At 47.8% G+C, this 24,879-nt stretch overlaps 2 protein-coding genes across 7 annotated transcripts in view; one reads left to right on the plus strand and one right to left on the minus strand.

The window, feature by feature from the left end:
- On the minus strand, positions 1-5,211 carry YOD1 (YOD1 deubiquitinase). Its single transcript, XM_027564349.1, has 2 exons — positions 3,264-5,211; positions 1-2,252 (listed from the first exon to the last, which is right to left on the minus strand). The coding sequence occupies exons 1-2, from the start codon at positions 3,604-3,606 to the stop codon at positions 1,549-1,551; spliced, it is 1,047 nt and encodes a 348-aa protein (XP_027420150.1). The 5' UTR covers positions 3,607-5,211; the 3' UTR covers positions 1-1,548.
- Positions 4,800-24,879, plus strand: part of PFKFB2 (6-phosphofructo-2-kinase/fructose-2,6-biphosphatase 2) — a 27,672-nt gene continuing 7,592 nt past the window's right edge. The window contains exons 1-16 of one of the 6 annotated variants that reach the window (XM_027564344.1): positions 4,800-4,892; positions 5,197-5,443; positions 6,654-6,761; positions 12,913-13,038; positions 13,555-13,651; positions 14,078-14,144; positions 14,274-14,348; positions 14,881-14,937; positions 15,827-15,951; positions 18,641-18,848; positions 19,413-19,559; positions 20,273-20,377; positions 21,366-21,495; positions 22,232-22,294; positions 22,546-22,610; positions 23,269-23,460. In XM_027564344.1, the coding sequence (XP_027420145.1) occupies positions 6,674-6,761; positions 12,913-13,038; positions 13,555-13,651; positions 14,078-14,144; positions 14,274-14,348; positions 14,881-14,937; positions 15,827-15,951; positions 18,641-18,848; positions 19,413-19,559; positions 20,273-20,377; positions 21,366-21,495; positions 22,232-22,294; positions 22,546-22,610; positions 23,269-23,460 (1,545 nt within the window). In that variant the 5' untranslated portion in view covers positions 4,800-4,892; positions 5,197-5,443; positions 6,654-6,673. The other 5 variants (XM_027564343.1, XM_027564346.1, XM_027564347.1 and 2 more) reach the window with 5 other exon arrangements.

Below are 24,879 nucleotides of genomic sequence, written 5' to 3' on the forward strand. Positions count from 1 at the left end.
AGGTATACCATTGGTTTTTTTTTTTTTTTTTTGGTCACTCCATGAAGCTTGTGGGACTTCGTTCCCCAACAAGGGATTGAACCTGCACCCTTGGCAATGAAAGGGTAGAGTTCTAACCACTGGACTGCCAGGGAATTCCCATACCATTGGTTTTCTAAGTAAGATAATAGAAAACAAGACCAAGATAACAAAACTTCACAACATTAAGCCTCTTTACATTATGTAAGATAATGCATAACAGATTAAAATTTAGCATCCCTGATCTTCAGAAGAATTAAGAGGTAGAACACTTTTAACTGGAAGATCTCATAGTGAAGCTAAGTTTTAGAGGGTATGCCTCGTGGATTAGCCCACCAAGCAAATGGCTACACATCTAATACTAGTAAGAAGCAGAATTCTGAGAAGGTTGAATAAGGCAAAGATTTAAAAACTATCATATTTTGTAAGTCAAATTCATTCAATGTTATTATCCCAATTAGTTTAAAACTCTTCAAAAGTCAAGGTAATAGATGGTAGATAAACAAAGTATTAATTTTCAGAAACATGAAATCATTTAAGAGTGGCTTGACAAGGCTAGCATGAAAACAAATACTGTTTAGGTAAGCAAAAGATCTCTCAAAACCAAATGAAAGCATGGTGTTATAATTTTAGACGAAAAGTTATTTTAGGAGTTGGAGGAAGTGCTCTTAACAAAAAGCTGAGGAAATCAAATCCCTCCAAATCTTTAGTTAAAAAGGCAAAAACTGATCACTCAAGTTTCAAGGAACTTCAATTAAAAAAAAAAAAATCCTGCTTAATTTTAACGTTTTATCCAACGCGACAGATGAGTAAATGAGTTGCATTAAAACATGAGGCCCACGGTCTTTTAAAGCTTCAGTAAGCTGCTCAGGCACCTCTTCCCTCGTACATTCTCTTTTATAGACTAGAAATTCTTCACTGGGCACTATAAGTTCTTGTTTTTAGGTAATATTCTCAAGGAGTAGACTCATCTCTGTAAAAATTTCATGTTATCTACTTGTAACAACTGGTGAAGTACACATTTATAAAGTCTACCAAATTGCAATATGAAATCAGTTTCGACAATTCTGAGTATCTTCATTTGAGGAATCAATTCATAACATAGAAACTATTAACCCACTCAGAGTTTTTAAAAAGACCCAATTACTGTGGATTATGTCCAGTGGCCTCACCTGAAGCCTTTCGCATTACCCCAAATAGGAAGTTGTTTTCTTCTACAAGTTAATGCTGCTGGGTGCTAGTTTATAATACTAATACTCAATCTTCAGGTCAGTGTCAGTAGGTGGCAAGGACCACCTATTCTGTCACCCAAGCAGAAAGAGGGCTGTATCACTGCTGTAGACACACATCTGTAAACTTGCACACTAATTTTAATCTTAACAAGGAATTCAGTGTCTTAGTGGTTTAAGGTTAAAAGGATGGTTCAAGCATTGTGTTCTTTTGTTCTTAAGGGTAACAAATAGCTTATTGGAAAACCCAGAGCCTTCTGGATCTGTGAGGTAGTAGGCTTCAATCCTCATCATGCATGGATCACACTTCTCCAAAGTTGGTATGGCCTGTCTCCTTGGCATGGTCCCTTGCTTCTGCTTGTCCAGTTAATCCCTTCTGACATACCATGCATCTCAGGGTGAAGCGGTTTACATCTGTAAACTGTCTCTTCTTTCTAGCTTCATCTGCTAATTCCAGTGCTTGCACAAGAACAATATCATCATAAGAGGAGAAAATAGTCAGAGGAGGGGTGTCTGGGTCAGGGAAGACAAGATGAAGTGGATCATAGTGGATGCCATCATAAATGAGAAGGACTCTTTTGGTATATCCTGCATCTTCCCCAAAACGATCAATTCGTACGGTCTGTGTATCCACTACACATATTTCACATTGGTAAAATTTAGACAAAATGGATATCTCAATAGCTCCGCCCCAAGTATCGTCCCTTTTGATCCAGTCACAGTACTCTTCATTTGTTTTTCCCAGTATTGCCTCACTATAGAAGTCTGGATCACTTGCTACAATTTGTGCTATGAAGCGTCTCATCTCAGGGGCGCAAGCTGGATTCAAGACTCCTCCTTCAACAACATAGTACACACTGGTAAAGAGACAGGAGTTGTCTGCTGGGACTGCCATCCTGGCAAGCACAGGCAAAGTTTCCCTGACGTAACTAGGAGCACCATATTTTGTAAATGCAGGTGACGTTTTGGGCCTATTTTGGTCTTCTTCAACGATCAGCATGTCACCTGTCAAAAACAAAACAAATTCAGAACTTCAGAGAAAGTATAGATGAAATTGGGTGTTCACTAAGCAAGTCTGTAAATTACAAACAGGAGGAGTTAAAGTATAAACTGGGGTTACTAGGGAGAATACAGCTTTGCAAACATGTGACTAGTAATAATTCTTGTTCCCTGAATCTTCATAGAGATGAAAACGGAACAAAGAGAAAGACATTGTATTTCATTTAGTAAAGGGACCCGAGTTACACACTTTTATACCTACCTAAAAAGATACATTTCAAGAACAAAATTTTCTTATCCTTGCTCTCTGCAGTTTAAAAGCACTTCCAAAAGGTGTTTACGAAAGACTCGGCCACTAGGGGGTGCTCTCGATCTGAAATATCATATCTACCCTGTTCAAGTGTTTACAGGATCCTTGAGACTACAGAGAAAAGCTTTTAAATACCAATATTGCTGTTCAAGTTTTAATACTGGACAGAAATAACTGCTTTTGTCTAGAACTTGAAAGCGCCTTCAGTGGATGTGTCAAAGCAAACTCTAAAATGAATACAATTGTCAGAGAAAGTATAAATGAAGGCGATTGTAAAAATTAACCAGAACAGCAAAAAAAAGTATCCTACATCCTTCAGACATACTGTCTTCTTTCAGTGATACAGGGAAAAAGAGCAATCAGGACAGAGAAAACATCACATTTTAAAAATACTTCTGTGGACACAGAGGGAAACAAAATGAATGAGATGTTTTCAAGACAGACCAGAAAGCAGCCAGGAAAGAGGACGCCACGGCTTTTGAGCTTCTCACAGAGATCAGGCCCTCCCTGTCTCTTTCAAACTATATGTGAAGTCAAGGAGTTGCTGGACACTCGCCCTGGCCTCCGTCAGAATTCTCTGTTCTTTAATTTCTCCTATTCTCGTCCTCCAAACTGACACATAGACCTGGCCCTGACACCGTCTGTTCTCTTTTCTGCCCCTCTACGTCCTCCCAGGACCTCGCCTGGCCCAGCCTCGATTCCCGTACCTGACTGGATGGGCAAATCCTCCAGAATGGTATCCCCGTTGCTGAGATCCAGGCACTCGGGCGGGTATCCGACGAGGATTCGCTGACAGCCAGGGGAGATCCCAGTGATGGCGGCAATCTGGCCCTGGAGTTCCCGCACCCGGGTCCGGCTGGACAACCCCTGCAAAACATGGGTGCCCTCCTTGGCCTTGCAGCGGAGCCGCCACATAGCGTTGGTGCGGCCGCCCACAGGGCAGACACCGGCGGGGCCAGCTTTGGTCCCGGCAGCAGGCTGGCTAACGCCGCCGGGGCAACCAGCCGCCGGGTGGACTCCAAAATGGCCACCCTTTGCCGGTCCAAACATCGCGAGAAGTCGCTGGTTTTACGGTTCTCGCGATACTCTTCGGCTTCTGTTCTAGTACGCTCTTAAAGAGACAACTAACTCCTGCCACTTCCGCGTCAGGAGGCAAAGGATGAGGGTTTATCCGTATTCCGAAAGTACGACTGGTCTTGCTACCTGTAGAGCTAGTGAGGTACCCTCCGCGTCGGAAGCATATATGCTCAAGGGAAGAGGGTGGGGGAAGGAGTTCCTGAATCAAAGCCGTTGGAATGTAGCCTTGCACTTAGTTAGGAAATTATTAAATTGGGGCTTTCAAACTACGCCGGGAGAAACAAGAATCATAGTTCGGAATGCAGACGAATGCCAAGAATGGTCTGTGAGTCAAATAACCAGTTAAAGACAAATAAGTACTCGTGACTATAGACTCGGCTGCTGCAAACATTGACTCATTGAGGTTAAGGGGCCGAACGACTGGCCTTTCCATCTCCAAGAGACTGTAACTTGAAAAGTCCATTGGCCACATCAGAAAGCGCAGTATGAGGTCAGCATCTGGGCACAGGGCAATTGCTACCCGCAGGAGGTGGTGGCGGTATAAGGAGGAGGAATGAAGACCAACGTGTGTCATTCAGATTCCAGTTCAGGCCCTAGACATACACATACCAAAAGGACTCCATTCCTGCCTTCAAAATAGCAAAGTACTCACGTAATCAGGAGAGAGGGTGGGGTGTAAAGGACACATAACCACGGAATTTCATAGCAACGTGATAATGCTAGATTATGTGGCTTTTTCCAAACCTATATCCCGAGAACAAAGCACGGTGCCTCGCAAATAAGTGCTCAGTAAATACTTGCTGAATGTATAAAACGGAGCTGTATAGGCACAGAGAGGGCAGCTGGGAGCTGTAAAAAGTTTCAAAGAGGAGATACTATTTGAGTTGTTTTGAAGGATGAATTTAATCCCCAAGGTGAAAGAGGAATAAAAACATCTCTGAATTTACCTCTCTTCTAAGAAATACGTACGCATTGTTCTTTGTCCATCCTGGACGCAGAGCAGCAAAGCCTACACTGCGTAGAGGGGATTTATTACCACAGTCAAGCATCGAATGCCCCCGGGGGCAACTGTGCACTTGAAATGTGCAAACTCACTAACACTGTGAAAGTTTCTGCCTCTGATTAAGTTATATGGAAACAACACATCTTTTCAAACCTTTCAGGACCCAATTTTCTCCTGGAACAGTTTTCCTCTTTGGTTCTTCAAGATGGTCAAAACAACTGGTACAGCGTGGGTGGTAAACGAGAGAATAAATAAGGTGGGTAAGTCCGCTGGAGTACGAGCACGGGTTCCGGGAAGTCCCTGGTTCGGCGAGGAGAGTAGTTGATTTTCTTAGTTTACAGTGTTTGACCGAAGGGACTATGCCAACATCCTAAGATGGGATCCTCTTAAGTCCTTTGGTGTTTTACTGTTAGCACGTGTTAGTCGCTCAGTTGTGTCCGACTCTCTGTGACCTGAAGCAAAGTACCTTCTAAGGTGTGTGCTCCAGTGCTTGGATTTAACGAGATCCCGCCGGGATTCAGGGAGGAGAGCGTTAATCTTCACAACATTTTTTTTTCCAGTCACCAAAAAGCCACAGCCCCTCAAGACTCTCGCGATACTAAGGAAAAAAAGGTCCGGCTTTTTATTAACCCCGCCCCCAGCCGTGCTAGTTGCCAAGCAACGGTGTAGCCAACCGCCAAGACGCCGGGAGACTCGCGAGCTCGCGCTAGTTCACCTTCACAGGTCCCTCCTCCTGCCCGAGCGAGCGTCCGCGAGCCCCGCCCCCCGGAGCCCGCGGGCGCTCGATTGGCCGAGGAACCTCTCCAGGTGAGGGCTGAGGCCGGGGTGGGCGGGGCCTTGCGGGGCACGTGACCCGCCGGGAGCTGGTGCTCCAGACCCCGGCCCCAGAGTCAGCTCCCGCCTGTTAGCCTCAACCGGTAAGTACCGGGGCCGCAGGCGGGAGGGGTCTTAGGGTGGACGGCGGCTGTGCGGCACTTTGAAGGGGTTTGACAGGCGACAGGAGGGGGGCTGCCGGGACCTTGATGAGGTGCGGGAAGATGAAGCCTCGCTGTTCGGGGCAAGTCCGGGTTCCCCCCGCCCCCACCCCAGGCATTACCTGGAGTGCGTAAGTTTAGGGACCCAGAGCCGCAGCTGATGGGTGAGTTCAGAGGATGTGCGTGGTCAGTGGAAGAACTGCAGGGTCCCTGAAGCGCTGGAGGTCTTTCTCACGAGTCCCTTGTCTGGGGTTGCGGAGTGAACTCGGGGCTCTCCCACTCCAGTTAAGACTCAGGACTTACCCCTTATGCTGCAAGTGACCTTGGGAAAGTTATTTACCGCATCTAGTTGCAGGGTGATAACACCATCGACTGCTTCCCAGGAGATGTATGGGGAGGAAGTGCGGACCAGGGGTTGAGAGTAACACCACAAGGGAAAGTGGTGACGTCCGGGGGCTGTACCCGGGTCCAGCTGCGGTTTTTCTTTTAGGGGACATGTTTATGATGTTCCCGCTTCTCATTTTTTAATTTTTTTAATTTTTTTTTTACCCCCCAGAACTGAATCCTACCATTGGACTGCAGTTGCTTTATGATAATAAACTTGATCTAGGCACAACCCACCCCATCCCCACCTGATGCCACTACTCTCCTCAGATTCTTAACCTGGAATCTGAGGTTAGGAAGGAACTTGGATAAAGCATTTAATTTATTAACCTCAGTTTTGCGATCTAAAATGGGGAGAAGCAGCAATGGTAGCAAAATCTGTTTTATTACAGGATTATTGGAAGGATTGAAGGAGATAATTTATGTGAATGTAAACTGCTAAGTCAGCATTATAAATGCAACTGTTCATAGATAAGGAAACAGAGGGCTGGAGATATTCATGACTTGTCCTAGGGCATGCAACTATTAACTGGGAGAAGGAGGGCTGGATTTGACACTTGGCCCAGGGTTCTTTCACTTGTACCTCAGTGGTCCTCTTTTGGGTGTTCTAAGGGTTCTTTCCTTCCTTCCCTTCTTTACATTCCTTTTGTCCCTTCCAGACATCTCCTGAAGAGTTGCCATGTCCGGGAATCCTGCCTCTTCCTCAGAACAGAACAACAATAGCTATGAAACCAAAGCAAGTCTCCGAATGTCAGAGAAGAAATGTTGTGAGTGTTGGGAAAGAGGAGGGGCTGCTCTGTTTCCAGGATTTTATTTTGGGAATATTGTTGTAATTCTAGACTTTGCTGCTGAGTGGGAGTGAGAAATAATTCTTTGACACGGGAATTTAAAACAAAGTCTACCAGGGGAATTTCCTTTCTGAAACAAGTAGACTCTGAAATGTCTGTCCTTGGGGCTAGACTCCTGGTGTAGCCCAGCATTTCCTTCCTGCTTTCTTTAACTGAATCTTTATCTTCTCCATCCTGGGAGTATTTGCCTAGTCAATTGATGAAGAAAGTTAGAGTAAGTATTATACTTGCAATAAGTAAGGCAGAGTGGCAGGGTGCAGGAATTCCTTGGGGCTGATACTGTTAAGAGTTTCTCTTAATCTCTTGGGCTAAGTTTTGTGAGAGTGCTGCTCGCAACAGAAATTGCAGGTAGGAACCAGTTGCTCATTTCTACAGGCCTAAGGGAAATTGACCATGACATTTCACTTCTTGCCATGTCTGGGGCACTTTACTGTCTTACAAGTTTAGTCTTTATAGTTTGCAAACTATTTTCCTCTGGGGATGGATTTCACAGGAGCATTTCCATGCCCATCTTTTAGACAGAGACAACAGATGGGTTTGCAGAGAGATGAAGTGGTATTTCTTGTCCCCATGATGTGCGTGCCTAAGCACCCTTAAGACTGCAAGACTGTATTGCCCAGGTCAAAAGGTCCTGGGCATTTGGTCCCTAGATGTTTTGGGGAAACTCAAGGAAAGCTCACTCTGTCCCTGCTTCCAAGTTCCCTTGGAAACCTACCAGGCAGTCCTTCTCATTTCAGTGGTTATATTTATCAGCAGGTGGAAATAGTCGACCAGCATGAGACTTGGGATCATCTCATGTTCCAAACTTTCCCCAGAGTCTCAACCTTGATGTCACGCCCTTGTCAGTCTCATGATTAATGATGATCATCTTTTTTCACCTATCACTGATGAAGCTTGTTGGGGTTTGGCTGCAGCAGAGGCGGCTTGTTTGGGTGTGATCCTGGGGTTGGTGCACCTGTGTGATCAATGTCTTCTTTCTCTGCCAGGGCAGGAAGCCAGGTACCAAGGGCGAGCACCCTGTGGAAGATAGCTACTATAGCATGATATTTGGGTGTAGCCTCTGGAGTCAGCCTGCTTGGGTCCAAATCTTCTTGTTACTACTTCCTAGCTAGGTGCTTGGTTAAAAACCAAGTTGCTTGTCTGCCCCATGCCTCAGTTTACTTTTTGATATAATGGGGATACTAATAGTATCTCTCTGAGTGATATGAGAATTGAATGTGTATATATAGGAGAGCTCTTAGAAGAATGTTGGGCCTGTGACTAAACTGTGTTATTTTTCACTGGTGACAATTTGCATGTTGTGTGTGTTCCTGAAGCATTATATATAGAGTTATGTGGTAAATGCTGTGCTGGAATCTTAGTATTTAAAAGAGCCCTGTAAAGAATCATATTTTCAGTAAAAAGTGTTTTCTCCTCTTGTTTGACAATATGGTAGCCCAGATTTGGGGGTATGGAATGCATATCTTAAAGAGAGGTGCCCTCATGTTACTAGGACACTTGAGTCCAATAAGAGCAGAGAACAGGTGGTGGTAGTTGGGGGTGGGGAATTGATAACTGTGGAAGTCATGGACCCTGCCCAGTGCCCAGCATCAGCCCTTCTGGCTCTGCTTTTTTTCTCCAAAGGACTCTCCTACATGCCTTTCTAACTTTTTTGCAGCCTTTTTGTCTTGAGGTCTTTTGATTAGTCAAGGAAGCAATAATCCCAGGTCTCTTTCCATCCTCTAGACTCTAATTCTCGGTCTCCCCTTTCCAAATTCTACCCTTGTCTTCCCCATTGGAGGCATCTGGGTTCTCCTGAACCTCTGTCATTCATTTACCCCACTTTGTTCTCCTTTCACGTTTGGACTGTGAGATTTTGAAAGCCACAGTCCAAGGAGAAATACAGTTATGAGAGTATGTGTTTATTTCCCTTTTCTCTGTTACTTGCCTGTTTCTTGCAACAGGTTTCCCAGTCTGCTTAGTGTTCATACCCAGCAGCTGCTTTATTAATAGCTCGCCCATTATCCCATTACTGCTAATTACACCTGTTTGTTGGCTGACTTTGCCTCTGGGAAGTACCTGAACTGCAGGACTGTAGAATGTCTTTAGAGAGCCAAAGCCTCCAAAAGAGCATTACTGAAATTTCAGCTGCTCCCGGGATGGGGGAGAATGGGGGTGGTGCTGGCTGAGGTGCCCTTAAGGTGCTGAGACAGCTGGTTTCAGGGCTCAGTGAAAGCAGGAATTAGGGGTAGCCGGGGAGATCCACTTGGTTCTTTCTTTGTTGCTTTTATTCTTTGATATTTTGAATAGGTCTGGAGCAGACAGGTTCTCATGAATCTTCATGAGACAGATTCATATGAATCTTCCCCTAATTACAACACAGAAAGAAAGTGAAAAGCAAGAAATTTCTCATGATTTTGCCTGTGCCTATTAAGTTTGATCCTTTCTAAAATCTTATTCTGGTGTATCCTGTTACTGAAAATGGATTCACACCATACATTTTTTGTTCTGCCGCCATCTCTCCCCTGCTCCTTTTTAAAACTATATTCTGGACATTTTTTGTGGGTTGATAAGTTCAAATTTACTTCATTCTTCAATCAGCCTTGTATGGACATTGCCTCTCCCTGATGGACATTTACATTGTTTCCAGTTTTTCACCGTCACCAACAACAATGTAATAAGTATCCTTGCATACATACCTTTCCATGTTTGTGCCGGCAGCTTTCCTGTAGAAATACTTGGAGGGAAGATAGACACTTTGAAACACTCACAGCATTCCTCAAAAGGTCTGTATTGTTAGCAGTTTTTAATATTCCAAGGTACTTGATAGAAATTGGGCATTAAACTATAGCTACACTGGTTAACTAAAACATTAACTTTCTTAGTGTTTGGCTGCAGAACTTGGATATATTAGGCTTATATCAGTAAAACGGCAGGACATAATTGGCAGTTTATGACTTCTGATGAATACGGAGAAGGTATTACTAATGAATCACATAGGGCAGTATATTTCAAAATATTGGGGCTGTTGAGAACAAAAAGTGGAAGATGACCTTGGTCATGAGAAAGCCGGGAACTGTGGGCCTTCTAGACTACCCTTCAGGTTTAGGTTAGAGATCAGAGTTGTGCTGGCCACTTGGTTCCCTTTGTCAGGTGCTGACAAGAGCTAGTGACTGGGACTAATTGGACAGTCATGAAACTGGGAGTCTGGTCAGGGCCCTGACCTTGACTTTCTATTGCAGGACTGTGGGCCAGGCTCTTCCCTTTTCTGGGCCTCAGGTTTTCTGTCTACAGGAGGCAAGCTTTCACATGCTCATTTCCTCTAAGTGGGTTTGTGAAGGAAAGTAAGTCTAAGATTGAGAAAGTGAGTTCAACCTTGCATAAAGAAGGCAGAAGAGAATTTCAGCTTTGAAACAGCTTTCCAAACTTTGTCAACGGATATGTTATAATATGGGCTTCCCTGGTAGCTCAGCTGGTAAAGAATCTACCTGTAATGCAGGCGACCCCAGTTTGATTCCTGGGTCGGAAGTTCCCCTGGAGAAGGGATAGGCTACCCACTCCAGTATTTGTGGGCTTCCCTGGTGGCTCAGTTGGTAAAGAATCCGCCTGCAATGCAGGAGACCTGGGTTTGATCCCTGGGTTGGGAAGATCCCCTAGGGGAGGGTATGGCAACCGACTGCAGTATTCTTGCCTGGAGAGTCCCCATGGACAGAGGGGCCTGGTGAGCTACAGTCCCTGGGGTCGAAAAGAGTCGGACATGACTCAGTGACTAAGTACAGCACAGCACATGTTATAATTATATTGTGTCTGAAATTAATCAGCGTGAAGTGTCTACTATTCAGATTAAGGTGGTGATAGTTTTGTGTTTTAACAGGCAAGACTGAGTGTCCTAGTATTGCTGATGCGGTACTTTGAGATAGAAAGTATGGTTTTGTTTTGTCCTCCGGTAAATGAGCAGCCCTGTCGCAGCAGGTATGTGTGGGTGTGTCGTCGGCAGAGGGGGAGCTGCGCTGGGGGACTGCCAAGCGGAGTCCTTAATGCCCTATGCTTCCTTTTGTTCTTAGCACTCTGTGTCCTGTTTGGTAAACATGGAGCAGCTGGTTCCCTGGCTGGCTTCAGAGCATCTCCCAGGGATCATCAGTTCATTTTCAGCTTCAGGGAGGGTAAGAGGACGTTTAGGGGAAGTGCGTAATGGGCTGGAAGGTGTGGGCCGAGCAGCACTGGAGGTGCAGGTAATGAGCCAAGCCACGGGGATTGGAAAGGGAGCGGCGCCGAGCTGGAGAAAGTGAAGACTCGGGAGGATTTCACTCCTGAAACCTGAGGCAGCCATCTGCCTGTTGGGGGTCAAGAGGTCAGGGATAAACATCAATGAGGCTGCAGCAGGGCATTTGCTTGCCTTTGTGCTGCCTGTTGGGACAAGAGACGAAAATCACTTCTGTTGCTCATCCCCTACCTTGGAGGGGCTCCTGCTCAGGCCCAGGAGTTTTTCATGTCCCCAGTGGGTGAAGGGCTAAAAGCCAACCCCTCTGACCCCAAGTCTGGGCACCCACCCCTCGCTTACTGCCAGGGCCCTGTTTGGGTACTGGGTACTTCTTGCCAAACACTCCTAGGAAACTCTCTTCCTTCCAAGGTCTGCTCTCTACCCACGCCCCTCTGCCCACTTCTCCACTGAGACCTTTTTACCTTCCCTTCTCTAAAAATGAAAGATGACATTCCCATCCAGGTACCACCAGTTTGCTGAATTGTTTCTTAGCCTTCCAGGGTCGCCTTGTCCCAGGGAAGAGAAGCAGCAGCTACCTGCTGGACGCCTTCTGGAAGATGAAGGTGCACGTGACTCTATCCTATGCGGTCTGTGCACAGGGCCTCACCTGTGGGAGACGCAGAGCCCGAGTCCCTCCCAATAACCTGCGTTTGGGTCTTGGCCCCGGGGCTGTGACTGGCAGCGTGCAGGGCCCTCTTCCACACTCCTTCCTGGCAGGGTGGGTAGGGAGGAGCTGTGAGTAAGTCGATCCTCATCAGAGGCTCTTTTTATGGAGAAAAGCGGATCCCAGTGACTCAGTGTATGTTCTCAGGTGTGTCACCTGGCCTCTGAGCATCTGGTTTGCCCCTGCTTGCCCAGGGAGAGCTGTCTGTGTAAGTGAGCATTCTTGAAATCCGTTTTCTAAGGAAGGGCAGACCAGTGGCTGTTCTGCTTCTAAACTGTCTTGCTTCTGTCTGGGCCTTTGAGGCAGGCTGGCCATAATGCCCTTGTGTGCCAGCTTTACCACGATATTCCTGAGGTCTAGTCAGATCCCATGTCATGTAGGCTGTGTGCTGTGCATGCTGAGTTGCTACAGTCGTGTCTCCTTGTGACCCTGTGGACCATAGCCTGCCAGGATCCTCTGTCCATGGGATTCTCCAGGCAGGAATACTGGAGTGGGTTGCCACTGCCTTCTCCAAAGGATCTTCCTGACCCAGGGGTCGAATCTGGGTCTCCTGTGTCTACAGGCAGGTCTTTACCATCTGAGCCACCCAGGTAGGCTTTGACACCATCTAAATCATTTAGAAGTTCTGGCTTAAACTCGTGTGGCCTGAGCACAAAGGCCCAAACAGGTTGAGGGCAGGATTTTTTTTTTTTTTGATCCTCAAGATAACTCTTGCCTGTGGCTCTGAAGGGGTGGATGGGATCCTTAGGAGAGACAGTTTGTTGGATGTGTTACTGGAACCAGCTCAGTGCTGCACTGGTAGAGTCTCCAGGCCCAAGGCCTTCCTTCATGGTGCCGTCACTGCGTGTTACTAAATATTCTCAATGCTGAGGAAGATGGTGTGGCTACTGTCTTTCTGTTCCTGGCCACTTTTTTTTTTTTTTTTTATCTCTTTCACCTTTTGTACCTCTGTGAAGACCTTGGGCAAGTGGGAAAGACACCTCTTAGTCTGGGTACTTTGTCTCTTAGGAGGTTTACCTCAGTTTGCCTTTCCAGTCCTCTTGGACCCTGGCCTCACTGAGGTGTATGAGAATCAAACCAGGTTCTGATCATGAAGGCTTAGGCGCCTGCACACTCTTTACTTGGTCTCTCATTATTTATTTCTGTTCCATTCCATTTCCCTTTAGCATGGGCATCTTACATGACAAACTCTCCAACCCTCATCGTTATGATTGGCTTGCCAGCCCGTGGCAAAACCTACGTGTCCAAGAAACTTACACGCTACCTCAACTGGATTGGGGTGCCCACCAAAGGTAGGTGCAGCTGTACATTCTTTGGAAGAGGAAATGATCAGTTCTGGGCCTCCCAGGCCTCTGGGAGACTTTCTGTCCCTGGCATCAAGGTTACAGGGTGCTCCTGGCAGCAGTTGTAGTTTTTCCTGGTTTACCGGCTTTATTCTCTGGCTATCCATTTGTTCCTCCTGTCCTTGGCTGGATTGGCTTAATTTTGGGGAAATGCCTTTGATAGGAGTATTAAGAATTAAATGAGTATAGGGCTTTACATTTCCAGAGCCCTTACATCTGCATTATTTAGCAGTATCCCTGTGGAATACCCAAAGTGGCTGAGAAAATTGAAAGTCAGATAACTTAAGACTTGTCCAGAGTCTGTTAAGTCAGAGCTTGAACTTAACCTGATTCTTAATCTTGTATTGTTGCCAGCATACCATGGTGCTTTTTTCAATCCCCTTGGCCACTCTGACATTAGACCGAGAAGGCCGCTTTGGGACATTGTATTGTTTCGCTGCTAAAGGGTGTGGGTGTCTTCTGCAGTGTTTAATCTTGGGGTGTATCGGCGGCAAGCAGTCAAGTCCTATAAGTCCTATGACTTCTTCCGGCATGACAACGAGGAGGCCATGAAGATTCGCAAGTGAGTCTTCTAGGCCTGACCGCCAGGCCAGCCCTTCCTTGGCCATCGTGAGACTGGATGTCACGGGGCTTGGTTTCCTTTTTAGTAAACACTTGGTGGGAATTTTAAGTGTAAGTTACCCACTGGGCGGATCACTGTGGACTTGGGTGGGTAGAAGAACAGGACTCAGAAAGTTGTGAGTGTTGCTGTAGGCTAAGTCTCCAGAGGGGGAGATATGTACTTGGGGTAGGGGAACATGAAAGATCCAGGAAGGTAGAAGAATAACGGGGAAGTTGAAAGGTCCAGTTGGGGAAAATTTTTGATCCGTGGGGAAGCTGAACAGAAGGGACTCGACCCCTGCGGCACCCCAGCGGTTCACGTCTCTGACTGTGCCTGAACTTGGCCTTGGCTCAGTCCCCTGGCTGATTTCCTCTGCTGTCTTGGCAGACAGTGTGCCCTGGTGGCACTGAAAGACGTGAAGGCGTATCTCACGGAGGAGAGCGGGCAGATTGCGGTAAGCCTTACTGCCTCTTCCCTGTCTCCACCCCTGCAGCAGCCTAGCTGCACCGCTCCGCTGGGGTCCACCTCGGTGGGATTGTGTTTCTTGGTCCCCATTCCTCTGCCTCGTGGGCTCTCTTCCCAGGTGTTTGATGCTACCAATACCACTCGAGAGAGGAGGGACTTGATTTTGAACTTTGCCGAGGAGAATTCTTTCAAGGTAGACTTCATTTCCACTTTTTGCTTTCATGCGTTGGAGAAGGAAATGGTAACCCAGTCCAGTGTTCTTGTCTGGAGAATCCCAGGGGAGAGGGAGCCTGGTGGGTTGCCGTCTGTGGGGTCGCACAGAGTCGGACACGACTGAAGCAACTTAGCAGCATCAGCAGGGTCTGCCTCCAAGCTGGAGGAAGAGGAGGGTCGGTGGAGGTGGGGAGTTAGGAGGCATGTGTGGACCTGCTTGACTCTGGTGGGTAAGGACAGGACCGGACACCCGATTCTCTTGTCTTGGTGTCTTACCCCCAAAACTTGAGTGTTTTCTTTCAGGTCCTTTCTCAGATCCTTAGCATGTATGTATGAGGCCCTGGGGATATGGTAAGAGCTATTTTTAAATGAAGAGCCCTCGAAGGCCACTTTCATGAAAGAAAATCTCTGGGGGATGTGGTGGCTGGGGTGGGGCAAGTGTGAACGTGTGCTCTTAATTGGCAGCCTGGCCATTTTTGACTCACCGATCGCTGCCTTCTCCCCCTGGGCAGGTGTTCTTTGTGGAGTCCGTGTGCGATGATCCTGATGTCATTGCTGCCAACATCCTGGTAGGTGAGCCCCCTGCACACACGTCTCTATGCCTTGCGTGTGTGTGTGTTGGTGGGGGTGGGTGGAGAGTCAGCTTGGTAATGAAAGCGAGAGGTAGATGTGTTTAGCAGCGCAGGGTGAGCTCTTAGATCTGCCACAACCCCATTTTATACTTCTCGACACTTTCCTTGGGAGAAGAAGCAGGCTTTGAGGAATAAAGTAAGAATTAGCTGTTGAATATAGAGGCTCAGCTTAAACTGTAGGAGTCCTGGCTCTGTATTCTGGGTATTAGCTAAGTGCTGAAACCTAGGTATGTTCTTAGAATGGATCAGACTCTTCATTATCTGTCTGGGCCACCTTTCAGGAAGGCCGTCTGCTCACCAGTGGTCTAACGTTCGGGTCAGCATTCTGGGCACCTTGCTGTGTGTGGTCACAGCTCATACCTGTGCCCATCTGATGGCTGTACCGTGCTGTGCTAATGGACATCCATGCATTGTGTCACAGTGGTATTCTCCCAGCAGTGTGGGGCCTCGCCGTGGAGGTGTCTGGTCCGAGTCAGCCAGTTGTCAGATAGTGCACTTTATTCTAAGTGTCCCTGGGGAGAAATTGAATCCCATTCTGTTTTCCCAGGAAGGTCCATGAAGGATTGGGGCCTGCGAGCTGCTTCAGCTGTGTGACTGCCTCTGTCCTGCAGCCAAGGGCAGGCGCGTGACTCCCCAGTTGTCTTTCCCTTCTTGGTTGCCAGGGTCACAGGACGGGGGGCGGGCGCTGCTCAGTGAATGGGGTCGCCAGCACTCCCATGAAAGGCCTCTTCTCTGGCCTTGCTGTGCTTTATTCAGCAGTGGCTGTTTGCGGGAGTGCTGTTGAGAGCAGACCTGTGACCGGGCCCTGCTCTCCCTGTGATTCCAGGAGGTAAAGGTGTCGAGCCCCGACTACCCTGAAAGGAACAGGGAGAATGTGATGGATGACTTCCTAAAGAGGATTGAGTGCTACAAAGTCACCTATCAACCCCTTGACCCAGACAGCCATGACAAGTAAGGTTTGAGGCCGAGGTCTCAGGGCCGAGGCAGGGGTTGCATGTGAGAAAGGAGCCTTTCTCACCCCGTCTGTAGTCTTCCTCTGACCATGCAGACCTGTGTTTACATCATTCCAGGGAGAAAAGATACGGCTCTGTGGCCTCTGAATGGATTGAATCTTACCCTTGAACGACGGAATGTTTTTTTTATCATAAGTTCTTCAGTCATGTGCTCTAGACTATGATTTCTCAACCTCAGCGTGATGGACATTTTGAACTGGATAATCTGTACCATGGGGAGCTGTTTTGGGCACTGTAGGAGCTTTCGCAGCACCCCTGCCCTCTGCCACTAGATACCCATAGCTGTCCCAAGCTGTGGCAATCAAAAAGGTTTCCAGACTTAACCAAATGTCCCCTGGGGAGCTAACTCACCCCTGGTTGAGAGCCACTGCTCTAGATCAGTAGTTTTGAGTTGGGGTGTTGTAGGGCACCCCTTTAATGTGTGTAATCAGTTTTTGATCAGTTTTTAACGTTTATTGTGTATGTGTGTGTGTGTGTATATATATATATGTATATGTGCACATGTATTACATATGTAAATAACATAATATGTCAATTTATTTTGCATAAAACATAATGTATTATACATGTGTAGGAGGCTTCCCTGGTGTCTCAGTGGTAAAGAATCCTCCAGCCAATGCAGGAGACCTGGGTTCGTTCCCTGGGTTTGGAAGATCCCCTGGAGGAGGGCATGGCAACCCACTTCAATTTTCTTGCCTGGAGAATCCCACGGACAGAGGAGCCTGGCAGGCTACAATCCATGGGGTCACAAAGAGTCGGACACGGCTGAGCGACTAAGCACCAACCTCCCCCGCCACACACACACACATGCATGTTGCTGTTGTTTAGCTGCTCAGTTGTTTCCGACCCTTTGTGACCCCATGGACTGTAACCCATCAGGCTCCTCTGTCCATGGGGATTCTCCAGGCGAGAATACTGAAGTGGGTTTCCATACCCTCCTCCAGGGGATCGTCCCAACCCAGGGATGGAACACAGGTCTCCTGCATTGCAGGCAGATACTTTACCATCTGAGCCACCAGGGAAATCCAAGAATACTGGAGTGGGTAGCCTATCCCTTCTCCAGGGGATCTTCCCAACCCAGAAATCAAACCGGGGTCGCCTGCATCATAGGTGGATTCTTTACCAGCTGAGCCACCGGGGAAGGCCATACATATATATACATATACATACACACAGACACACATATATATATACACACACACACACACACACACACACACGTATATACACATATATATGTATATGGCTTTTATATATTACTTAGTATGGCAGTACCTATTGGCAATGTGGCCTGGAATGCAGGTTAAGTTGATGTGTGAGAGCAATAAGAGTTGTAGCAAAATGCCAAGTCCATGTTGAATGATATGTGCACAGGGAGACCCATGAAAAGGTGGTCTTCATAAAAGCATGTAGTCAGAGCAGCTCTATTGAGATAAGAATACAGCTCTGCAGCCAAGCAAATGGTAAGAGTGCATAGCCCATTGTTAAATTGCTTCAGCGGTCTGCTTCATGCTTTTAGTCTTTCAGTTCCTTCGAGTGTGTTGCCCACAATGTCAGTGTTTGGAGATGTTACTTAATACAGAAATTGAAAACTGCTGCTCTAGATATGGGGTAATAGTATATTCTTTAGTTAGCCCAAAGTCCTACATTGAAAAATATTCAAGAAGAATATGTGTGTGTGTGGGTGTGTGTGTTTATAGATGTTACCTCTGGTGGTAGGGTTATGGGTGATTTTTATTTGCATCTTTCTTTAAAAAAATTTCTTTTGGAATAAGCAGTTACTATTTCTTAAGTAGTTTTACTTATTTTCGGCTGTGCTGGGTCTTCGTTGCTGTGCAGGCTCTTTTCTGGTTGTGGCAAGTGGGGGCTACTCTCTAGTTTAGGTGTGTGGGCTTCTCACTGTGGTGGCTTCTCTCATTGCTGAGCATGGGCTCTGGGGTACGCAGGCTTCAGTGGTTGTGGTGTGAGGGCTCAGTGGTTGTGGCACACGGGTTTCATTGCTCTGTAGCTTGTGAGATCTTCCCAGACCAGGGATCAAACCCATGTCTCCTGTACTGGCAGGTGAGTTCTTTACCACTGAGCCCAACACTTGTTATTTTTATAGTGAGAAGAATTCCATGATGGCCCCAGAGCAGGCTTTGTGAGTGCCTTTGAGAAAAGCCTGACTGATACATAGACAGGGAATGCGCAGAGACGTCTGTCTGTGGTTCTGCTCCCTCCTCCCTGCCCCTCCCCTCAGGGGGTGCCGTACTCTGACTCGACCACCTGAGTTGGACGCTGTGCTTCTCAGCAAACTTCAGGGTTACCAAAATCACCGGGTCATCTAGTCTAGCCCCTGAGGGGAAGCCTGATTTCTGCTCACCACACTTAGCCACAGTGCCTGGCACAGGGCGGGCACTGAGGATGTGGTGCTGCCCGACGAGACGTTCAGGGCATTTTGCTGCACCTTGGTTCTGAGGAGTGAGTGACCCATCTCTTTCCACTTGGCTCCTTCCACGTGGGTGGGGGTATCACGGGAGAGACGGAAGAGCCTCTAGGAGCCTCAAGTCACTCTGCAGATCCTTTCCCCTCCTGTTATGCTCAGATTTTCATACCCAAGGGATTTTTTTTTCCCTGCTTTGTCCCAGGGATCTTTCTTTCATCAAGGTGATAAACGTGGGCCAGAGATTTCTCGTGAACAAAGTCCAGGACTACATCCAGAGCAAGATCGTCTACTACCTCATGAATATCCACGTCCACCCTCGCACCATCTACCTTTGCCGGCATGGAGAGAGCGAGTTCAACCTCTTGGGGAAGATTGGGGGTGACTCAGGCCTCTCAGTGCGAGGAAAACAGGTGAGTAGTTAGCCAAGCAGGCTGGATTTCCCTGGCTTAGGGTGAGAAGGACGTGGTGGAGAAGGTCATCTCTTCGATCCCCTTAACTTCTTACTGAATCCTATTAGGCTTAAGTTGCGATTTCAGTGAAGAGGCATTTTCTTGTTCATGGATTCTAGCTCTGCACTGGAGGGTGCATAACTTGGAACCATTTCTACTGTGATCATTCGGCTATCAGACATTTATTGGGCTCAACTTGTGTGCCCAGCACAGTACAGGCTGCTCTGGTTGAAGTTCATTTCCTCCTGGGTTTATTATAACTATGTAGCACCTTTCAGAGTTTGATTGGGGTCACGCACATTGTCCCTTTTAGGCTGAATTGGCAGTCTTGTATGTGTGTGTGTGTGTGTGTGTGTGTGTGTGTGTGTGCTTTTCGACTTCACCATGCCTGGCGTGCAGGATCTTAGTTCCTCAGCCAGGGATCAAACCGGTGCCCCCTGCAGTGGAAGCATGCAGTCCTTACCACTGACCACCAGGGAAGTCTGCTTCTGTGTTTTCTTTTACATGTTTTGTTTCATGGACCAGTTTGCCCAGGCTCTAAGGAAGTTTCTGGAGGAACAGGAGATAGCAGACCTCAAAGTGTGGACGAGCCAGTTGAAAAGGACTATCCAGACCGCAGAATCTCTGGGGGTGACCTACGAGCAGTGGAAGATTCTGAACGAGATTGATGCTGTGAGTAGGAAGGATCTGATGGCTAAAGTGCCAGTTAAGGTCTCCTGTTCAGGCTGGAATGCTCAGAAGTCACCACGTGGGCTGTGCTATCTAGAAAACTAGGATTGCCAAGTAGAGACGTTGAGGAAGCTGAATCTGTGGCCGGTCCGAGGAGGAAGTGAGAACAGCTGTGTCCCCAGTCAGGGCTTCCTGCCTGCCTGATGTGCCTGTGCCAACACCCGAACCAGGTTTTGACATGGCCCCTGGCACCTGGGGAGAGTGAAGCTCCAGTTGGTTCCTTCATATATTTTCCGCCGAGGAAAAGGAAATACCTGACAACTCACGTCTTGTCTAATTTCTGCTTAGGTCACTTGGTCAGCTCTTCTAGGAACGTCCTTTCTAAATTTGTTTTTGTGTTTCTCTGTCCTTGAGGTCAGAAGTAGATACTTCCTTTTCTTTCCTTCCTCTGTATACTTTTATGCCTCCTATAAGAATTCCCCAGGGCCTTCTTCCCTGTTTCCCCTCCTTTTTCCTGCTGACTTTTCTTGACCTCTTAGCTCCCTAGCCACAGGAGATAGTGGCAGTTTGAGCTTGAGCCCTCGTTCTGAATCGGTCAGTTACAGTGTGCGAAGGGAGCCAGCCCAGTGCCTGGCACTGATATTCCTCAGGGTCACCTCTTCATGTGGGGGGCTGTGTGTGTCCGTTCGCCTCCCCGAGTTTTGTGGTTCCTGCAGGGCGTGTGCGAGGAGATGACTTACGCGGAGATTCAGGAGCAGTATCCGGATGAGTTTGCGCTTCGAGATGAAGAGAAATATCTGTACCGATATCCTGGAGGGGAGGTGAGATTCCCTTCCTGTGGGGTGACTGTCCCATCCTTTGCTTGGGGTTTAGCTTTAATTTGGGGGAAGGACGGAATGTGAGTTTGGGGACCTTCCAGGGGTACTTCAGGTATCTCTTGGTTTTTCTTCCTATCTTTGGGTTCTGCTGTGTTTAATTCAGCTCGGGCAGTCAATTTGTTAAGATCCCCACGTAAGGGATGACAAGATAGCCTCTGTTGTTTAGTATATTTTAGAATCAGCAGAGTCTTTTTTGACTTTTTTTTTTAATACTTCTTTATTATTTATTTGACTGCGTTTGGTCTCAGTTGCTGCACGTGGGATCTCACATTGCGGCAAGCGTTGGGTGCACAGGCTTCTCTCTAGTTGTGGCCATGAGCTTAAGCTTCCCGTGGCATGTGTGATCTTATTTCACTTCAATGACCACCGATCAAACCTGCATCCCCTACATTGGAAGGCTAATTCTTAACCACTGAACCACCAGTGAAATCCCCATAACTTGTTCTTTTTTTAATTCCATCCCTACCCAAGCAGGTATAGGCACCAAATAAATATATGGGATATGAGGATTTTCCTGTCATCTGCAGTGTTTACGATGGCTTGCTGGTCTAAGTGGCTTTATAGTCTAGGGATTTGTGAGGCAAAGGGAAACAAAATAAACCTACAGGGTCTAGGAGATCCCTAGGAGCCTCTGTTGCCTTACACTCTGCCTACTCTGTAGGGAGAAAAAAAATACAAAACACAGGTTGCGTTCAGATTTTCTTTTCTTGACGTGAAGTTTTCTTGGTCTGCATATAGCTCTTGAAGGGTCTGAAGATTCTCAGGAGATACCAGGGATGGGGGTGGTTAGCAGGCGACACGAAGCTGCTGAACCTCCAGGAGGAAAGCCATCTGGGGAGAAAGAAGCGGCCTCTGAACTCTGGACACGGCCACTGACTTGGCTGCCAGCTCTCGCCTGGCCTCTGACCAGCCCGCCCCATTTTCCCCACAGTCATACCAGGACCTCGTGCAGCGGTTGGAGCCAGTCATCATGGAGCTGGAGCGCCAGGGCAATGTCCTCGTTATCTCCCACCAGGCTGTCATGCGCTGCCTCCTGGCCTACTTCTTGGACAAGGGTGCAGGTGCCATGGGGTGGGGGGAGGGGGCCGGACTTGGGGTGGTACCGAGTTGCCTGGCAACCAGACCTCCCCTTCTTCCACTCAGACTGGAGTACATTCTTCAGTCAGCAGTGCGGGGCTCCCAGCAGCCTCGGGGCCAACTCCTCCGCTGGTGCAAAAGCCCCCAGTGGAGAGCGGCTGCTGCTGGGGCTCTTGGTCCTGCTTAGCTGGAGGGGCAGCGTTGAGCTCACATGCCTGGCAGCAGTAGAAAAGTGGTTGAACGTTCCTGGCGTGTTACTTGAGCTCCAGGGAGGGTGGTGTCTTGGAAGCATCTTCATCCTTGGGATTCAGGGTAGACAGGTTTCTGGGGCAGCAGTAAGGAAGTGCTCCTGTATCTTTGATATGTCCCTTCCTTCCCTTCCTGATCTTCCTGTACTGCTGAGAAGCCTGCACACTGACCTCTGGTGTCCCCACCTGAAGCCCAGTCTTCCCTTCGTGGGTCCCCTGGCCACAGCACTTAACTCCTGTTTTGCCTGCAAAGGAAGGATCTGAAGTGGGCTTATTTCCTTTCTGAGCCACTCAGTAGTCTGGGTGGCTTTCTTGGAGGCCGTGTTGATAATTGTCTGGGGTTTAGAGGAGGAGTTGTCCAACTCCAGATCAGGATAAAGAAAACTCATGAGCCCCTTGGGTTCTCTCTTCCACTAACTTGAGCTTGTTTCATAATACTGAGATTTCCTCCACCTGGACTTTCTGCTTTCAGATGAGCTACCATACCTGAGGTGCCCTCTCCATACCATCTTCAAACTTACTCCTGTGGCCTACGGTAACGATGAGCCTGGGAACTGGGCAGGAAGTGGGGATTGGGGAAGGTCAGGATTTTTAAATTTTCTCTGAAGTTTGCCTAGCAGTTCAATGTTATCACTCCTGTATGCCAGAGGTTCCCTCAGTGCCTCCCATGTTTGAAAGGATGTCTGTATGTATTTGGGAATATCTATGTTCTTTTATTACCAAACTGAAATTAAGGGCTTTTTCTTGAAGCTTTTTTTTTCCCTGAAGTCCTCTCTGTTTTCTCAGGGTGCAAAGTGGAAACAATTAAACTCAATGTGGAGGCTGTGAACACGCACCGTGACAAGCCAACTGTAAGTATTTTTCCATGGATGACACGCAGGTTCCCCGCCACCTTGAGTCTTGAACCTTTGACATCGAGAGACTGGGGTTTCTTTTATGTCCAGAAGGAAAAACAGATCCAGAACTCATGTCCTACATAGTCTGCTTACTTCCAAGAGGAAGAGATGTTGGAATTACTATTTTTGAAAATTAGTATCTCTTTCATGAGTCTTAACCTTGACAATTGGCTCTTGGAAATCCAATGAAAAACGGAAAGTGTTTAGCAGAAGTGGAATGCAAATCCGCCCCCACCTCCCCGCACACACACCACTCCCCCAAAAGCGCTTCTTTTGGAAAGTAGGTTCCTGGAAGGTGGGGTCAGGAAGTATACATTAGTTCCTAGGTCTGCCCTGGTAATCTGAGTGACCTTAAATAAGCCCCTTCCTTTCTTTGAGCCTCTCTCTAGCTTCGAAGTGTGATGCTCAAGGAACTTCTCTCCCCTACAACCCTTTAGCTGGGGTTTACAACCTGGGGCTGGGGGACTAGGCCATGGCCCAGGTCTTACGAGAGAGCCTGTCTGCAGAGGAGCAGGAGAGGAGGAGTCTGTTGTGGTTACAAGCGTTGTTTAACCTTGATGAGTGAGCTTTTGGCTTGGCTTTCATTTGTGTGGTGTCCCTCGTTTCCAATCAGAACAACTTTCCCAAGAGCCAAACCCCTGTAAGGATGAGAAGGAACAGCTTTACGCCTCTGTCCAGTTCGAATACAATCAGGCGTCCAAGAAATTACAGTGTTGGGAGCCGGCCCCTCCAGCCCCTCAGCCCGCTCCGTGCCCTGGACACGCAAGAAGGGGCCGACCAGCCGAAGACCCAAGTCAGCATTCCGGTGGTGTAACCGTGTGTCTCCCTCCCATCCTGGCCCCCTGCCCTTGTCACTAATCACCGAGGAGTTGTGTCACCTCCAGCCCCCACACCCCCTCCCGGCCCCACACCGTGAATCTCAGCAAAGAATGTGAGGTCACGTGTTTCCAGACCAACCTTAGCTAGTCTGCGGTGTGAGCCGTCTCCCTGCCCGGGGGCAAGCTGGCGAGCTGGGTGTTTCTGGACAGGTTGGGGCAGTTTGGAGGAGGAGGAGAAGGGCTCCCCTCTCCTGGGGTGACTGGCGCAGCTGGGGCTGAGGCTGAGTGTGCCATGTTCCTGTCCATCCACGGTGTCTATAAACTCAGTCTCGTCCTTGTGTTGGTAAAGTGGGGGCAGGGTGGAGGGGGCCCCGGAAGCCCCTTTCCCCTCCACCTTCGTCTCCCCGAGGTGTGCTCCCCTCACCGTCAATGCCTGCCTGCCCTCTTCCCTCCTCTCACGTCCCCTTTGGGTTGTCCGGTGTGACGCGTGGCCTCGTTGTGTGTCTGTTGAGGACGGGAGGGGCGGTGGGTGGGAGGGGAGTATGGCCTCTGTTGCTTTTCTCTGCAGTGGGCCTTGGTGGATCTGGCCTGGGGGAGCCTTTCTTTTCCTTCTGCCTTCCTTTGAAGTCAGGTCCTGCAGGGGTCAGCCCAGGCTACAGAACATCCACAGATGCTCTGAAGCCTGAAGGGAGTCATAGGATGAGAATTCTTGTCCCCTTTCATGAGAAACAATCCCGAAGACTCCAGTGCCCTGAGGGAAGCTGGCTCTCGGTCTGTGGGAAATACCTTGGTTTGTCCTTTTCAGACGTAGGTCTCTAGGCTGCAGCGGGGTGAGGTTTAGGAGAGTAGACTGGTCTCTAGCTCTTGTACGGCCCTTGGACTGCAGGTATTCCTTTTCTCCAGTGGCTCCCAGCTTCTTTGCCAACCACAGGAACTTACCTGCCAAAGCCAGTGACCTCTGAATGGGACTGTTCAGAAGGACAGAGTTAGATTCAGGAGTCGTTGCTGAGGTTTGAATTGCTCAAGGGAAAGGCAGAGAAGGATTCACTAGAGCTGCTTGCTGTTTTTTAGTAATATTCAACACTATTCCTTTATTTAACTTAAAAAGGAATATTCAATATTGAATATCGGTTTTTAAGTTAAAAAAATTTTTTATATGAACAAAATTTCCCCTAAATGTTGGGAAAACCTAGTGTTAAATTTAATCTCCTTCACTAAAGGTACTGTTTTATTTCATCTTGATGTCCAGAGGAGTCTTGGAATCCAGTGGGATCTAGTTCTTACTATTGACCTGTATCATTTTATTTTCTCTGCAGAGTTAAACTGGAAATGCTTAGACTAGTGATTCTGAGCTCCTTGGTGGCCTGCAATGGCATACCCCCCACCAATTTTGAATATAACATATG

The sequence above is a fragment of the Bos indicus x Bos taurus genome, chromosome 16, assembly GCF_003369695.1.
Source record: "Bos indicus x Bos taurus breed Angus x Brahman F1 hybrid chromosome 16, Bos_hybrid_MaternalHap_v2.0, whole genome shotgun sequence".
NCBI lineage: Eukaryota > Metazoa > Chordata > Mammalia > Artiodactyla > Bovidae > Bos > Bos indicus x Bos taurus.

Coding starts and splice junctions, on each gene's coding strand:
- YOD1 (XM_027564349.1), bottom strand. CDS start 3,606: ATGTTTGGACCGGCAAAGGGTGGCCATTTTGGAGTCCACCCGGCGGCT. Junction 2,253..3,263: donor GGATTTGCCCATCCAGTCAG/GTACGGGAATCG, acceptor TGTTTTTGACAG/GTGACATGCTGATCGTTGAA.